The sequence below is a fragment of the Sarcophilus harrisii genome, chromosome 2, assembly GCF_902635505.1.
Source record: "Sarcophilus harrisii chromosome 2, mSarHar1.11, whole genome shotgun sequence".
NCBI classification, from domain to species: domain Eukaryota; kingdom Metazoa; phylum Chordata; class Mammalia; order Dasyuromorphia; family Dasyuridae; genus Sarcophilus; species Sarcophilus harrisii.
Genome location: NC_045427.1, coordinates 16,196,264 through 16,214,299, shown reverse-complemented (window position 1 = coordinate 16,214,299; position 18,036 = coordinate 16,196,264). Strand labels below are relative to the sequence as shown.

Here is an 18,036-nt window from a genome sequence, read left to right as displayed (position 1 = left end):
CTGATTTTGTGTCTGAAAGGTTAAATGAATTTCCTAAACCCAGAAAGCTCTGATGTAGAAGAGCTGGGGGACTGAGCTGATGACAAGGGCAGCCTTCTTTCTAAAGCCCGGAAAGTACCCAGTTTTTCACAAGAGTTGGACAGGTTCTCCAGCCTCCTGGAGGTTAGGACCTCAGAAGTGGCGGCTGCTTAGGAGCTTTGCTCAAAGGCTTCAGAAAGCCATCCTGCTACCCGGCCAAGGCAAGGGTTCTGATCAGAATCAGACCCTGGCGTCAGCATTCCTGCTCTGGCTTATTTACCTCACTGGGCAAGCGTTCTCTGTGGGACGGGACGTCAGCTGCCCAGGGCTTGCCACAATGTTCCAGTGCAGTGGATTGTTCCATGGGCTACTTGTGCCGGCTGGTCTCAAACCCTGCATCTACCTGCTCAGGGAGCATAGACGGGTGATGGGTCCATTGATTTATATATATTTAAACCCTTTAAGACCCAAGCCAGTGAGTTGTCCAAGATCACACGGGTGTCAGAGGTAAGATTTGGATCCGACTACAAATTCATCCCTCCTTCCCCTGTGCCAGTCTGTTTTCCTCTCCTCACTCTCCATTTCCTGGCTCTCTTCAAGGCTCCCAGCTGTCAACTCCTCCAGGAAGTCTTCCCTGATCCCTCTCAGTTTTTAGCATTCTCCTTACTGAATTTATTTTGTAATTTGTTTCTCTATACATGCTTCATTCCCTGAATAGAACATGCGCTCTCTGAGAGCAGGGACCACTTTATTTCTCCTTTTTGTTTGCCTCCTTGTTTCTCAGTAGCCCTCACCTCCGTAAACACTGAATGGACATCGGGTGAATGGGGCGACTTGTCCAGAACCCAACCCTGGCTTTCCTGTCTCAGGCCTGGCGTCCATTCCATTGCCCCACGCTGCCCTGTGGGCTCTTTGGGAGGGGAAATGGGGCTCTTTGTTTGGGTGTTGTACAATTCCTGGGAGAAAAAGGGGGGGCCACCCTCACCAGACATGTCTTCCCTTTTTAGACCATGTTTTTCTCTACCAAATATTCAAGCCTTTACTTCTTTCAAAGGTCAACTGAAAGGGGGAGGGTGGAGGAGGAGGTGGCAAACAATCCTACCCTCTGTAGATGTTCGCCGTCTTTGTCATCTCGGCTGCCCGAGAGGAGGCTGCAGGCCGCAGGGGAAGGATTCCAGCAACCGGTCTTTCGCAACTTCTCACAGGCCGGCCTGCAGATTTATAGCCTGCATGACTCCCTGCCCTTGTTTGATTTCTTCAGACCAAACAAGAGATTGTGATGGGGCCTGCTGGCCCAGAGCTCTCCCGCTTGTTTCCCCTTCCCTAAGATCAACACTTAATGAATCACCGAATGTCAGGCTGGGAAAAACCAGGAGCCTAGAATGTCAGAACTGGGTGGGACTGCTGGCCTAGAAAGTCAGAGCTAATTACCAGAAATGGGAGAGAACTCAGGCCTGGGGATGTCAGGGTTGAGAGGACTCTTGGAGATCACTTATAAGCTGTGGGAGTTTGGGCAAATCACTTAACTTCTGTCTGTCTCAGTTTCCTCACCTGCAAAATGGGGATAATAATAGCACCTACCTCCTAGGTTGTCATAAAGACCAAATGAAATATTTGCAAAATTCTTAGCACATAGCTGGTGCTATATAAACATTAGCTATTATGATATATAAAATATTATATTATATGTTATAATATAAATACATTATATTATAACTAGCTATTAAAATTATTATCATTATCATCATTATCACAATCATCAATATTATTATTCTGATCCAGGTCTTTTGTTTTACTTTTTTGAATTGTCAAAGATCATTTTATTGATCAGAATGGGTAAGTCTTACATTTTGATCACTAAAACAATATTGCTATTACTATGAATGGTGATTTCCTGTTTTTTTTTTCACTTCACATAAACATTCCCAGATTTTTTTTTTCTGAAACCATCCTATTCATCATTTCCTTTTTTTAAAGTTTTTTTTATTGTTTTATTATTTTTTTGGTTATACATGTACATTGATTTTAAAAATACACATTTACACATTTAAAAATACACATGATTATGAATCATGTTGGGAGAGAAAATTCAGAAGAAAAAGGAAAACCACAAGAGAAAAAAAAAAACAGGAAAAAAAAGGGGAGAAGAGTGAGCATAGCATGTGTTGATTTACATTCATTCTCTATAGTTCTCACTCTGAATGCATTTTCTATCCAGTTTATTGAGACCTTTATTTTACAAATGAGGAAACAACTGAGGAAATTCACATGACTTCTCCAAGGTCACACAGCTAAATTAGTGGAAGACTCAGGAGAAGAGCTTAAGACCTGTCCAGGTGAAGCCTTTCTTGACTTCTAGCTGAAGGGATCATCTCACATACCTCAAACTTTATTTGTACCTTTGTATTGCAAGTATTTTTAGTGTGTGTGTGTGTGTGTGTGTGTGTGATTTATTTATATCTCACTTCTTAGTTTTCCATCTCCTTTTTTTCATTATAAACACAATCATCCACAAACACAAACATTCTGATACACAAAAATGAAAAACAGGATCGTTGGTGAATTCAGGAACTTCTCTTGTGAGTGGGTTCTTTTCAACAAAGTATATATATATATGTTAAAGTGTTCGGGACAGTAACAAAATTGCTTTGTCCCTTTCTGAACTTTTGCTTCTGGGGATTTTTTTATTTTTTCATTGGTGAGCTTTTACTTTTTTGTGTCTCTATGGCTTCCCACTTAACTCACTCCCTGCCTTCCCATCATCTATTCAGTATTTGTAATAAGAGAAGTCAGACAAAACCCATCAGTATATTGTGGTCATATCTGAAAATTGGGTGTCTCGTTCCCACTTCCGCTTGCTCCGCTCTCCTTTGGACTTTACTCTCTCTTATGTCATAGCTGATTAAGTACTTCTAGTTTCCTCTATTAGATCATAAACTCTGTAAGAGAAAGGGCTTTATCTTATCTATCTTGGCATCCCTGTGCCTAGCATCGTGCCTTGTGTCTATCAAGGCTTAATCAACTTTGGTTAAATGGAATTGAACTCATTACACAATCAAACACCCATCTCATCTTGTGTTCATTTCTCCATTTATGGGTAAAAAAAAAAAAAGCAGTCCTTGGGGGGAGGAGGAGGTGGGGAGAAAGGAGGAGGAGGAGTCTCCCTTTAGCTGGAAAACAAAACCCAACACTTCCTCAAAGTTGATAAATTTAATGGGATTCCATTATGGCAGTCGTCACTGGGAGGGTAACATTTGTCTCTCCCTGACGTGGTTTTTCACAGATGGGGTTAAAAGATGGTTCGTTTAGCTGCCAGGGAATAGCTGTCAAAATAAATAAGTTGCATTTTATAGGTTTTTAGCTTATTAAAAGTCATCACATCTGTAGTCGTATAACTTAAATAGAATAAGGAGCAACATTAAAATGGATTTGGTGGTGTTTTAGCAGCAAGGCTGCCTTTTCAGCTTTCAAAGCAGCTTTTTTCTAAAGTTAACTATTCAGCAAGCTTGGTGGGTGCCCCCTAAGCACCAGGTACCGTACTAGGTGCTGGAAATTCAGGGATGAAAGTGAAAGTCTCTACAGTCACATCCTGTACGTGAAAGGGAAGAAAACCTAATGGCTAATTTTCTGGGGCATTCTGTGGTTGGATAAGGAAGGTGTGGTTAAAGAGCAGTTTACTGGGGGACCGACTGGGGGAATTAGTGGCCTGCAGACTCATTGTAAGATGGCAGTCCCCATATCTCAAGCTTTATTAATAGGGGCAAAAAAGAGTCTACAACCAAGAAGATGGGCAGTTCTACTGCTTTTGCCCTGGTCAGAATATGTCCAGAGTTCTGTGATCCATGCTAGGCACCCCAGTTTATGAAGGACATTAATAATTGGAGAATAAAATGGGGCAACAAGAAGAGTAAGACTAGAAACTAGTAAAAATTGCAAAGAGGCAAATTTTGACTTGAAGTCTGAAAAAACTGGGTGCCCATTAGTGGGGATCGTGGGCTGCCCTAGTGGGAAGGTGGTCCCTCACTGGAGATTCAGCAGAGGATTCCCTGCTCAAGAGTTCCTACTTACGAATGTGAGTCCAATTCTGAAACTCTGTAATCTGCTAAATCAACTCTCCTCCACATATACGACCAACCTCATACCAAGAGAGATTAATAGTCCAGTCCCTGCAGAATGTTTCCCAAACACAGAGAGATACCAACTGTTAGAGACATCTTAGATAAAAAGAAGAGAACGATTAGCTCTTATTGTTGTTATTTAGTTATTTCAGTCTTGTGTGATTCTTCATGATCCCATTTGGAGAAATGTCCTGGAATGGTTTGCCCTTTCTCATTTTACAGATGAGGAAACTGAGGCAAAAAGGGTGAAGTGACTTGCCCAGGATCACACAGCTAATAAGTATCTGAGATCAGATTTGAACTAAGAAGAGGAATCTTTTTGACTCAAGGCACTAGCACTATTTATTGTGTCCCTTAGCTGCACATGAACTAGGATCATTGAATTTACTGGGAGGCATCTTCAACAAAATATAACCCAAATCCTTGTTTTTACAAAGGATGAAACTGAGTCTCTAATGAGTTTTTAAAGTATTTTTCCTTGTACCACACAGCAATGCAGAGGAAAAAGCACAGATGACCTGGGTATAACTCCCTCATCTTGGGACAGTGACTTCGTTTCTCTAGTTGCTTCCAGGTCTGATTTTATCTAAAGTAGACACTGAAGAATGGAAGGAAAAAGAACCCACAATTCCTTATTGAGAGACAGACTGAGATGCAGAGAGGGAGAGCTGGAGAGCTTCTTACACATAAAAGGGAATGAGAATTTATCAGAATGGGGGAAGGGAGGTGGGGAGCCTGGACCCCACCAATCAGTAGAGAGGGCCCCAGGATGAGGCGACCTTAGGTTTCTGGGGAGGAGATGGGGGGATTCTTGACCTGAGGAGTAGAGCTAGTGGTACCTCTGGGAATCAGCCCATTTGAAAAAGAGAGGAAGCAAGACAAGGGGGAGAGTTAGTGACAATATGGCTGAACAGCCATGGAGCCCCCAGCACTACCATGGAGAAAGAATATTGATAGGCTGGATGTTTTCAGCGGAGGGAAAATGAAGAGGTGAAGGCTTGGGAAAGCTCTGAGGGCCGTCTTCCAGGATCTGGAGGGCTCCGTTGGAGAAGAGAGATGGCAGTTATTCTGCCCGATTTGAGAGGATAAAACCAATAACAAATTTCAAAGAAGCATAATTTGAGCTTTCCCAGGCAACATGGCCTGCTTTGAAAAATAGGGCATTCCCCTCCTTGGAGGTCTTCAGACCTCCACTTAATGTACTTCTTGATGAACATCCCAAGATTGAATATTTAGAGCTGGAAGACTCATCAAATCTAACTCTGTGATGTAGGTGGCTCAGGAGGGTCAGAATCCAGAAGACCTGAGTTCAAATCCTACCTCTGCTACACCTGGGTGGTCTTAGGCAAGTGGTAACCCATTCAGAACCTTAGATTTCTCATTTGTAAAAGGAGGAGATTGGACGAGAAGACCTTGAAAGACCCTGTTAGTTTTATTTCCTTAATCCACAGGATAGTGGTTTTGTCAATAAGAATGAGGAAGTTCTGAGGGAAATTGGAGTTTCATTTCCTTCACCCTCCTGTTCCAACCTCCGGGATCTGAGGGGGGGTGCCCTAACGATCTGGGTTACCCTAAGGCAGTGACCTGGCTTTCACCCTCCCGAGTGGGGCATCTGCCCTTTGCCAGTTTGTTGCCCAGGTAGACAGCAGCATTCACTGAAACATGGCAGGTGTCCTGGAAATGCCTTGGTGCTGATTAACTTAATTTCATGTTTGTTGTTCCTCTCATTTGCTCTGTTAGAAAATCAGCCGATTTCTTTTTTTTTTTCCACATATGTATAAAGATGGTTTTCAGCATTCATTTTCACAAAACTTTGTATTCCAAATTTTTCCCTCTCCTCTCTCCAAGACAACAAGCAATCTGTTATAGGTTAAATATGTGCAATTCTTCTAAACATAAACATCATGCTGTGCAGGAAAAATCTGATCAAAAGGGAAAAAAACCATGAGAAAGAAAAACAAATAAATAACAGCAAAAAGTGAAAAGACTACGTTTTGATCCACAGTCAGACTCCATCGCTCTCTCTCTGGAAGTGGATGGCTTTCTCCATCCCAAGTCAGCTGGGATTGCCTTGAATTTCCCCATTGTGGAAGAAAAGGGCCAAATCCATCACAGTTGATGATCTCATAATCTTGTCATTATTGTATACAATGTTCTCTTGGTTCTGCTTACTTCACTTAGCATCAATTCAAGTAACTCTTTCCAGGCTTTTCTGAAATCCTCCTGTTGATCATTTCTTTTAGAACAATAATATCCCATAACATTCATATAACACAATTTCTTCAGCCATTCTCCAGCTGATGGGCATCCACCCAGTTTCCGGTTCCTTGCCACTACAAAAAGGGCTGCTATAAACATTTTCGCACATGTGGGTCCTTTTCCCTCCTTTATGATCTCTTTGGGATTTAGACCCAGTAGATCCCCTGCTGGATCAAAGGGTATGTACAATTTTCAGAGCCCTTTGGGTATAGTTCCAAATTAAGCAGCCGATCTCTTGATGAGTTAAATACATCAGCCACTGAATGGTGAGGAGCTCTGGGAACAATTATGGGAAGCAGAGGATCTATAGTCCCCGAGATGGGCAGACCGATGTGCGGCAAATGTCCAGGGTGGCTGCAGAAGCACAGTCCCTCGGGGGTGTAAGGGCACCTGACCACCTGGCCAACTGACCATTTCCCCTCACTTAACAGGGATCTGCTCTTCAAAGGCTCTAGGTGTGTGTATGGGGGGCATCCAGACTTTGAGAGAAAAGCCCCTCCTAAGTCAGCCAGGCTCCTTGGGGATGCCCTCCGCTGTTAGGCAGCTCTTCCTTGCCACAGACCCAATTCTGCCTCCTTGCTGTTCCTCTGATTGCCCCTCCCTCTTCTGCCCTCAGCTATCAAACAGAACAAGTCATTTCTCTTCCAGGTAATGGCCCTCAATCAGATCCTACTTGTAGCCAACAGGAGAGGCGTTGTGGGACAGTGAACTTTGAACTGAAGGATGGAGGACTGAGTTCAAATCTCACTCCACCATTATTATCTGTGTGACCTCAGGCAAAAGATTTACCCGCTCTGATCCTCAGTTTCTTTATGAGTAAAATGAAAGGGTTGGGCCAGATGGTTTCTGAAATCCTTTCTCTCAACACGCAAAGGTTTGACTGGTAAATCCTTCAGGGATGAGTGAGATCAGCTTCTGGGTCAATCATGGAAGAGCCATGAGCTGTGCTTGAGTTGGAAGGATAAATGACTTGCTCAGGCCCACCGGGTCTTTCTGACTCCAGTTCTAGCCCTATACTCTGTCCTTCCTGTCCCTCAAGCATTTACGCCTGCTCTAAATTCCTGTTTCCGTGAATGGCGTCGTCCCTGACACTGACATTAAAAGAGAGAGTAGTACATTTGGAGTCAGCAGGTCTTGGGTGTGAATCCTGCCTCTTGTGTGTTAGATGAGACTTGATTCATCAGTCCCATTCAGTTCAGTCCAGTCGTTTTTATGTGCCAGGTGCTAAATGCTAGGGGTACAAAAATGACAGAACAACTGAAAAACCCCAATGGTCCCGGCTTTAAGTCTCCCCCAAAGAGCTTATGTTCTGTTAGGAGAAAACGGAAACTGAATGGAAATGGTCTGAAAAGTAATTTCTGGGAGGAGAGTACTTGTCACTGTGTGAAGATCAAGAAAAGCCTTTTATAGGCTGATTCTGGAAGGAAAGGGGGAAGCTAGAGAACTGGGGATATCACAAAGGTAGGAGGGAGAATGTGGCTGTACAGGAAAGGCTGCAGGTTCATAGCAAAAAAGGCTGCATTTAAGTCCCAACTGTGACACGTAGTAGAGAGGTAACCATGGGTAAATCACCGGCCTCAGTTTCCTAGACTGTAAAATGGAGAGAGTGGACTAGAGGACCTTAAACCAATCTCATTCCATTATCCTAAAGAGGGTTGGGCTGAACCAGCCTGGGAAGGGCTTTAAAAGCACACCTAAAGGAGGAGGAGTTGGTATTTTTATTTTATTTATTTTAATTTCCTTAAAGCAAGAGGGAGCCAACTGTACATTCTCAAGCAGGGATGCGATGTTGTTCTGCTGTTTTTCTGTCACATGTAACTCTTTGTGATCCCCTTTGGGGTTTTCTTGACAGAAATACTAGAGTCATTTACTGTTCCAGCTCATTTTACAGATGAGGAAACTGAGGCAAAAGGGGGGGACATGACTTGCCCAGGATCACACAGCCAGAAAGTATCTGAGGCCAGATTTGAACTCAGAAAGCTGAGTCTTCCTAATTCCAGACCCAGAACTCTATCCACTGCACTACCCAGCTGCCCACAACATGGTCCCTTCTTAATCTAATTCTGTGTATTTATGACCCTCAGAATCAATCACCATTTTCAGAGTCATAATAAATGAATGTATTATTCTACTGTGATTCTTCTTCTGTCTCAGGCACAGAGGGAATAGCAATCAATCAGCAAGCACCTACTGTGTGCCAGACATGGCTGCTCATGCTCATCTGGGAAATAGTGAGTTCCTCTGTAAGAGGAGTTTCCTTTCAGTGTTGGGTGATATCCTTCTTTTTTGTTTTTCCCCATGTCTAGCGATCTACAATTACAATGCATCCCAAGACGTGGAGCTGTCTTTGCAGATCGGGGACACCGTCCACATTCTGGAGATGTACGAAGGTAAGGTTTTGCTGCCTGATGGCAAAGGACTCTGGGGAGGGACGTGTTTACTGATTAATCTTGGGCTTTCAGAAGTCCACCGGCCTTTTCTCCTTCTGGAAATGTTGCAATCCCACACCTGGAAGGATTCGGGTTGTAAAACTTCATTCCTCCATGCTTTTAGCCAATCCAGCTGAGCAGTTGAAGGGATTCTTGATTCTATCTGTGTGGTTGCTGTATTTACTAAAGATAGCAGCCCCTGCTAGCCTTCTGAGGCTCCTGGATTTCTGATGAGGCTCCTGATTACCTCCTGGAGGTCAGAGGAACAACTCATTCCAGGCCCTCTGGTCCGACCATTTTACAGACTAAGAAAGTGACAGCCCCAGAGCTGAAATGATTCAACAGATAGGAAGTGGGATAAGTCAGGATTTGAATCCAGTTCCTGTGGCCAGATAGAGGGGTCTTTCCTTCGTACCGTACTGTCTCCCTTTTTTGGTTCCTGAAAAAAAAATGGTGTTGGCTGGGCCTTTGGTGAGGAGCTCAGCTGGTGCTAAACTGATGGATTTCCCAGATTGTGGAGACTTAAAACCTCTCCTACTTGGTAGGATCTGCCATTGGAACACCAGGCTCTGAGAACCTGGGATTATCTTTGCTGTGGAGTACTTGGATTAAGATAGCCTGCCCAATAAAGTATGACCCGACACCTGGGTACAGGCAATGAGGAGGAGAAAGTTGTCTGTCTCCTGAACCCAGGATCCATAGCTCTTGGGACACATCTGGGAGCGGCTGAAAAAGAGCCACAAGTTCACCAAAGGTTGCAGAAAAGGGTTTAAATGGTCTAAGTGCCCAGGTCCCTCCATTCATCCGCCATGAGAGGCAAAAAGGTTTGGAGTAGAGTCAGAAAAACAGAGGTTCCCTGCTGGGTGTGGGGCCCTCGGTGTCTTTGAAGTTCATTTTTCTCACCTGTAATATGGGAATCATAATCCCCACTGTTCTGCAGATAAAATGAAATAATGTAATTAACATGTTTTGTGGTGCTCATTTAAATGGAGCTGCTGGACTCGCAAAGACCCGAATTCATATCTTTCTTTAAACACTGAGTGACCAACTGCAGGACACTTTGTTTTTTCAGGGCCTTAGTTTCCTCACCTGTAAAATAAAGCACTTGGACCCTCTTCCCTTTGAGGTCCCTTGCAGCTCAGTACTTGAAAATCCCTTAATCTTCTTCTTTTCTTAGTTCAGTTAGAAAAAGCCCTGAGACAAGTTCCTTTTCTATTTGTTGTTTTCTGAGCTGTAGCACAGATGGAAAAAAAAGAACTGTTTTGTGAATGGACAAAAGAATAGAGAAGCTCACTGAAAACATCTCAAGGACAACTTTAATCACAGATAGGATAAGCTAATCACTAGAATGATTATTTTAGTTCCAGGCTGGGAAAGGGGGGAGGCTGGGAAAGGAGGGAGTGTGCCATCTCTTTCTTTCTTTCATTTCTTTCTTTCTTTTTCTTCCTTCCTTCCTTCCTTCCTTCCTTCCTTCCTTCCTTCCTTCCTTCCTTCCTTCCTTCCTTCCTTCCTTCCTTCCTTCCTTCCTTCTCCTTCCTTCCTCCCTCCCTCTCTCTCCTTCCTTCCTTCCTTCCTTCTTTCCTTGTTTCTTCCTTCCTTCCTTCCTTTCTTTCTTAAAGCTTCCTTCCTTCCTCCCTCTCTCTCCTTCCTTCCTTCCTTCCTCCCTCCCTCTCTCCTTCTTTCCTCCCTCTCTCCCTCCTTCCCTCCCTCCCTCCCTCCCTTTCTTCCTTCCCTCCCCCCTCCTTCCTTCCTTCCTTCCTTCCTTCCTTCCTTCCTTCCTTCCTTCCTTCCTTCCTTCCTTCCTTCCTTCCTTCCTTCCTTCCTTCCTTCCTTCCTTCCTTCCTCTTTCTCACCACCTAGCTTCCCTGTGCCATCCATTTCTTTGTGGGCTTTGGATTTCCCCAGGATAATTAGGGCCCTCATTGGGTCCACAGAATCCATAGGTACCCTGGAAAAAAGATCTCGTTAGCCAGTGGATAGGCAGAAAGAGTTTAGCCATAAAATATCAAATTGACTAAGGAGTTCCAGATGTGAGCTGGACCCCTTGGGTCATATTTATATTTTTTCTGTAACTCCAGAGAAGAATGTCCTGATAGAATGAGGGGCAATGGCTTTGAAATCAGAAATTTGGAGTTTGCTTCCTAATTCTAGGGTTTGAGCAGGCAATTTACTCTCTAAAGGCTTGAATTCCAGCATTTTAAAAGTGATTCAGCATTGACTAGGGCCCTTCTCTGTCTATAGACACTGTGATCCCATCACTGCCCTCCTCCACAGTCATCCTCTTGCTCCAGCCCGGTCCCCAGGGGCACCTTGGGACAGGAATGACCTTTCTAAACATTCCTCAACTCTGAGCTAGTAAGCCTCAAAGCTCAAGGGAAAAGCTCAGGCAGCCCCATAATTCTCCCACTGACCAGGAATCTAAATCTCTGAGAGCTCATGACAAAATTGAGGAAGCAAATTAAATGACCAGGGGGATCTCGGGGAGACTGAAAAGTATGTAATCAGAGTGAATCAGATCCATTTCTCATGGAGACTGGATTCCTGCTTGGGACTTTCACACCGAGAATTGCTGAGGGGAGTTTGTGGTCCCATTAGGGTTTAGCAGGAATCAAGTAACTGCCATTTAATGAAGCTGTGGGTGGGAGAAAGGAGAAGGAGGAGGTTAAATTCATATCAGCCAATTGAGATTTTAGGAAGATGTACACGTAAGATATGAGCCAGAACAGGTAAAAAACACTTAAAGAGAAGCTTCAAGATCAGAACAAATTGAAGGTAACTCTAAAGGCAACATGAAAAGGGAGATTCACATAAATACTTGCACTCATGTAATATTGAAAGCAAACATTCCCTGTGCATAGGTTGATGATAAAAAATGACCAAAAAAAGGCAGAACTACTCAGCTCTAATACTGCCCAAATCTTCTTTGCCAGTGAGCTTCAATAGAGAGTGTATTCAATTTGAATTGAGAAAGCTTTGAATTCAAATACAGCCTCTAATTTTTTTTGTGTGTGTGACTTTGGGCAAGCTTTTGGCCTTCCATTTCATCATTTGTAAGATGTGGGGTTTGGATTCAATGGTCTCTGACATCTCTTTCCACCTTAACTCTTTTATCTTACGATCTTTGAAATTAGAATGAGGGAGAAAAAAAAAAGAAATTAGAATGAGAGGAAACCAAATTGTTTAAAGAGTGAAGTTCCCAAGATATACAAGGAGATAGAAAGAGAGCAACCAGCTTTTCCTAGTGAGATTATGAGACCTGGATGCAGGAGTCCTCAAACTTTTGAAATAGGGGGCCAGTTCACTGTCCCTCAGACTGTTGGAGGGCCGGACTATAGTAAAAACAAAAACTTTGTTTTGTGGGCCTTTAAGTAAAGAAACTTCATAGCCCTGGGTGAGGGGGATAAATGTCCTCAGCTGCCATATCTGACCTGCGGGCCATAGATTGAGGACACCTGAATTAGGCTGTACACCATGAAAACAACAGGCAAATGTATATGAATGCTGAGTCCCCATCCACCTGTGATCACTGAAGGACGATGGAGAAAGGAAGAGCATTCTGGGAAAGGACCACAGTCCCAGTATTCAAAAAAGGAAAAGATTGTATTTAAATATTATAAATTAGTCAATATGACTTGGACTCTTGGCAAGTTCTAAGACATATTAAAGAAACACTTTCTGAGTACGTAGAAAGGGAAGTAGCAGAGAGAGGCAGCATGAGTATATGACAAAGTATGTCAGGATTTGTCATTTCCTTAATTGACAAAGTTACTAGAACAGGAAGTTACTATAATAAACACAGCCTAACTAGATTGTGGCAGAGCACCTGATAAAACTCCCAAGCTGTCCCTCTGAAAAGTCCAGAGAGCTATTGATTAACTGACAGAGTGAAAGCCGTATTTGAAACGGTGAATGACTCAGCCCCAAGAGTAGTCAAAGTGGCTCAGAGGTGGCTTTGAACATCTGGATGCCCCAGAGGTTTGTGCTGGCTAACATTTTTGCAATGGCTGAGCCCAAAGCACAGCTGACACGTTTATCTGATTTTCAGATAACCTAGAACTATTGGATGGCACAATTAGCATCCAATTTGTTTAGCTTAGAATGATGTCTTGCATAGAATTAAATTTAATGGAGATGTTTCATTGTAATGAAAACATATATAAATAAAGTCTTACACTTCTGTTAAAAATAATCAACTTCCCAAATACAAAATGGGGGAGATGTGACTAAGCAACCATTCTTATGGGGGAAAAAAATCAAAAAACCTGAGTATTTTAGTAGATTGCAGATTTAAAATGAGTCTGTTATTTTATAATAAGTCAGTCAGGAGAGTTAGTGCTGTTTTAGGCTTGGTGTCCAGGGGGAAGAAGAGGTGATTTCCCATTATCCTCTCCCCTGATCAGACAATTCTAGCGAATTGTGCTCACTTCTAGAAGTCAGCTAAGCAGCAACAATGGGTCGAGATCCAGGCTTGGAGTCAGGGAGATCTGAGTTCAAATCCAGCCTCAGACACTTACTAGCAGTATGATTCTGGGCAAGTCATTTAACCATGTCTGCCTCCATCTCCTCATCTATAAAATGATCCGGATAAGAAATGGCAAAACACTCCAGTATCTTTGTCAAGAAAGCCCCAAATGGGGTCAGGAAAAGTCAGACATAATTCTAGATGCCATGTTTTAGGAAGAACAGTGATGAATAAAGTGGATGGTGATTAGGGGAAGTCAGTCAGAGTGATAGCAGGAATTAAGACTTTTTTAGCCTGAAGAAGAGAAGATTTGGGGGAGGAGAGAGGCAGGACAAAAAAAATCTTTTTTAAAAAATCAGATAAAATGGTCATTTCCACATACACAGAAGAACACTGGCCCCAAAGCTGCAAATTTCTTTTTGTCTAGTTCATTGGTTTTTCATAAGTATATGCCAAGGTCAACCTGCAGCTAGATTCATGTGTTTTACAGGCTCCCAAGTGGAAGGAGGGTTAGATTTGTTCTTCTTGGCCACAGAAGGCAGAAACCGGAGCAATGGAGGGAAGTGTTAGAGAGGAAAATTTGGATTTAGCAATGAAAGAAAAAGTTGCTCCTAATTTGAGCAATGGAAGAGTGGAATGGGCTGCCTGAGCGGGGATAGGGAGGTGGGGAGGGGGAAACTATGGATTTTTATGCAAAATCTGAGTAAAAATAAATCTATGAAGATTTCCTAAGCACCTGTTAGGGGCCGTGCATTGTGCTAAATGCTACAAATAACAAAAAAAGTCCCTCCAAGAGCTTACAATCTAATGGGAGAAGGCAATAAACAAAAGGAGGCTGAAAAGTGCCAGTGGAGAAGGAGAGAGAGAGAGAGAGAGAGAGAGAGAGAGAGAGAGAGAGAGAGAGAGAGATTGATTGGTGGAAAAGTCAGAGTTTTATAGGCTCTCTAGGTGAGAAATGAGATGGCTGTCTGAATTGTGCACTCTCCTTAAATGGAGGCTTTTGAGTTCCGAGCCTGCCCTCCAATTGGAGAGGCAAAGGCCAGTAAGAAGCTGGAGGGGCAAGACTGAAGAGATCTCACAGGAGGTTATCCCAGGTGGGTGTCCTGGGTCATGGTGATGTCAGACAGAGGAGTCCCAGGTGCCAAGTGACAAGGGAGGATTTTCTTGGATGTTGCAGAGGAAATTCTGGGCTGGGCCGACTTTGGTGCTCCGAGGACTCTGAGAGTCCAGGGTTGTTTGAGAAGCATTAAAAGTTAGCAAAAAGAGTCAAAAGCTCAGTTTGAGTCAAGATCAGCAGGTGTAGCCTTCGGTGTCTCTGTCTGCCTCAGTTTACTTACCTGTAACGGAGGCATGTCAATACTCCGAGTCCCCACATCATGACAAAAATGATTGGTAAACTATGTAGAAGTGGGGAATTGTTAGAGAACCAATGAACAACGGGGTCAAGAGCACTGTCTCTGCAGTCCACCCGGCTGGGTTCAGTTCTCACTTCTGTTGCTTCCTGACTCTGCATTCAATCCTCCGTCCCTCAGTTTCCTCATCTGCAAAATGAGAGATATTGGGTTCAAATCCTGCTTCTGATGCTCAGTGGTAGTGTTTGTATGATGCTTTTCCAATATTCTCTCATTTGATCTTCACAGTAAGCCTAGGGGGTGGGTACTGTGATTATCCCCATTTTATAGATTAGGAAACTGAGACAGAGTTTAAGTGTTTTGTCCAGGGAATGTCCGAGGGATGGATTTGAATTCGAGTCTTCCTGGCTCCACATTCAATGTTCTATCCACTACCTCACTAACTCTGTGGCGAATCACTTTATCTCCCTCAGTTTTCTCATCTGTCAATGGTGGGATAATGGCCAGATGGTCTCTAAAGGACATTAGGTATATCATCCTATTATAATTAGGATGTGCCTGTGCCTCAATTTACAATTCTTAAAGTATTTCCTCTTCTTGTCTATAAGTTATAAGGCTTTTCCAGCAGCAGGAGTGAATGAGATGGGGCAAATTTTTATTTGTTTTTTAGCTCTTTGATGTCTTCAGTGAGGTATTTAGGACATGGTGTCAGTGGAGAACCACAACCACTGTGTCAGAACCATCTTTCAGATGAGGAAACTGAGGCCAAACAAAAATCAAATCATTCATCAACTACAGATGTCTGGAACAAGATTTAGAGCCAGTTTTTCCTCACGCCTTGTGATAGAAGAGGAATTTTCCAAGTAACAAAATATATTTTGGGATCATGTATTAGAACATGGTGACGGGGAAAGGGGGAGAGAGTGGTTAGGACTATTTGGCCCCAGAAAGGCCCTTTGCAGAAAAGCTGTCCTGGACTCCATGGGGTTATTGTCAAACTTTGCCCTGTAACTGGTGGGTAGCCACTTTCTGTCCTATAAAAGAGTAAAAGATAAATTCACTGCACACACAAGCAGCCTCTCCAGGGGATGGAGCAGAAAGCTCAGTGAGGGAAAAGAAGGAAAGCCAGGATGGCCCTCTAAGCTAGGTGGGGCCGGGCGCCTGCCCTCCGGCCCCTGCACAGAGGGGCACTTGGTGTTCTTGGCTCTGCTGCCCCTCTCTTTCTGATTGCAGCTTCATGGGAATGAGTGATGTCAGGAGGACTTTGTCCACACAAAAAGAGCTCTGGAAATGCTGAGCCTGAGTTTGTTTGCAGTCTCTCCACCCCCCAGCTATTTTCTCTTTGCTTTTATAAAACAAAAAAGGAAACTGAATGGAGACCCAGAGAAGAGAGCTCACTAATGGACTTTGGGAGTAATCCTGGCATGGTTTTCCGGCCCCCGGGACTCTCCCAGTGTCTTTCAGCTTCCTTTTAAACCTGCCTCTGGGGCTTCTCACTCTACACGCTGGGTTCCACCCTTCCTTTGGAACTACAGTGCATCATATCTCTGCCTCTCCTCCCTTGGGCAGTATAATTCCTTCTTCTCAGGTCTTGCTCATGAAGACCTATTCACTGTCCAAAAGAGCTGGGCCCGCAGTGGGAAGCCCTGCCTTCAGATTTTGACTTTGATATCTCCTTATTGTGTGGCTTTGGGCAAGTGGATACACTCCTGGGCCTCCATTCTTGCCTTTTTATAATGAAAGGGTTAGATTAGGTGATTTGGGTTCCCTTTAGCTTTAAATCTGTGGTTAGGTGGTGCAGTGGATAGAGTGTCAAGCCTGGAACGAAACAAATCCTTGTTCAAATCTGGTCTCAAATACTTTCTCTGTGTGCCTCTGGGCCATGCTGAATCTCTCCTTGCCTCAGTTTCCTGAATTGTAAAATGAGGATAATCATAGCACTTGCTTCCCAGTGTTATCGTGAGGGTCAATTGAGACAATAGTTGTGAAGATCTTGGCACAGTGCCCGGCACATAACTGGTGCTATGTAAATGCTAGTTATGATGATGATTAAATAGTGGGTACTATACCAATGTTAGCAAGGATGATTATTATTTGTTGTTATTGTCCTGTAATAGATTTATAGCAGAAATTTGCTATGGTTTGCACGGACAGGCTGCAACATATAATCAATAAGAAATTCTGAAGAATAGAAAGAGTAAGGATGTTATCATGGAAAAATAAAACAATAATAACAAAAAGCCGGCTTCTTATCTGTCCTAGCAGATAGAATGGTGAACTTAAAGTTAGAAGAACCTGTGCTCAAATGCAGCCTCAGACACTTATTTATTAACTGTGTGTCTCTGGGCAAGTCATATCGCCTCTGTTTACCTCACTTTTTTTAAACTGTACTTTTATACCCGTCTTTTAAGGTTGTTGTTTTAAGGATAAAATAGAGCACCTGATATAGTTCCTGGCATATAGTAGGTATTTAATAAATGTATGTTTCCTTCTCTCAAACAGTACACCTGTCATATCATATCACCCTTAATGCCTTCTGAGATTATCACCAGTTCATCCTAGTACACATCTTATTTATACATAGTCATTTCCATGTTGTCTCCATATTAAAATGTGAGCTCCTCAGGCCAGGGACTATTCTTACCTTTCTTTGTCTCCTCAGGACTAAGCATCGGTCTTCTTAAACATGTACTAGATCAACCTATAGCTAGCACACAGTAGGCACTTAATATATGTTGATTTGATTTAACTCAACCATAGTGTGTTAAGTCATTTTACCTCCTAGAAATAATGTGGCATAGTGGATGGAGAGACAGATTTGAAATGAGGGAGACCTGAGTTTGAATCCTGCCTTAGAAAATTAATAGCTGTGCGAACCGGGGGAAATCACTTCTCTGGACCTCAGTTTCCTCATCTGTAAAAGGAGATTAGACTCTGACTTCAAAGGCACCTTTCAGTTCTAGGTGTGTAATCCTATAAATTGTGTTGAGGGGAAAAGATCACAGGTAATCAACCCACATTTTCTACTGTTACTTTTGTGATCACATAAGAAATTAAAGGAGTCCCCCCCAAATGCGGGTGAACCCCCATTAGGAATTTGTGGGAGGATGTGGAGCTGCATGGGATGGTCAGGCATCCTCCGTGAAGGAAACTGTGGAATAATCAATGAGATCACAGATGCATTGGATTTTTGAGCCTAGAGCCTCATCTCTCTACCTGTGGAGAGTTTCAGTGTCTTATAGTGGAATTTCCAAGTTGGTTTGAATGAGAGAAGTTGGGTTCAGGTTGGCTCTCCTTGGTCCTAATTAGCCCGCTGCCTGAGCCAAGCTTTCCTAGCCAAATAAGAACTGTGGCTGGGGACATACTGGCAAGAAATGGACGACTGTTTTCTTCTCCCC

General features: G+C 43.2%; 1 protein-coding gene and 1 long non-coding RNA gene across 2 annotated transcripts in view; one reads left to right on the top strand and one right to left on the bottom strand.

The window, feature by feature from the left end:
• Positions 1-18,036, top strand: part of DOCK5 (dedicator of cytokinesis 5) — a 236,457-nt gene that overhangs the window by 56,331 nt on the left and 162,090 nt on the right. The window contains exon 2 of the mRNA XM_031949649.1: positions 8,702-8,785. Coding sequence (XP_031805509.1) covers positions 8,702-8,785 — 84 coding nt within the window. The remainder of the gene's footprint in view (positions 1-8,701; positions 8,786-18,036) is intronic.
• LOC116421230 lies at positions 2,157-6,285 on the bottom strand. Its single transcript, XR_004231529.1, has 3 exons — positions 6,128-6,285; positions 4,087-4,184; positions 2,157-3,341 (listed from the first exon to the last, which is right to left on the bottom strand). It is a non-coding gene; the product is annotated as an uncharacterized LOC116421230 (long non-coding RNA).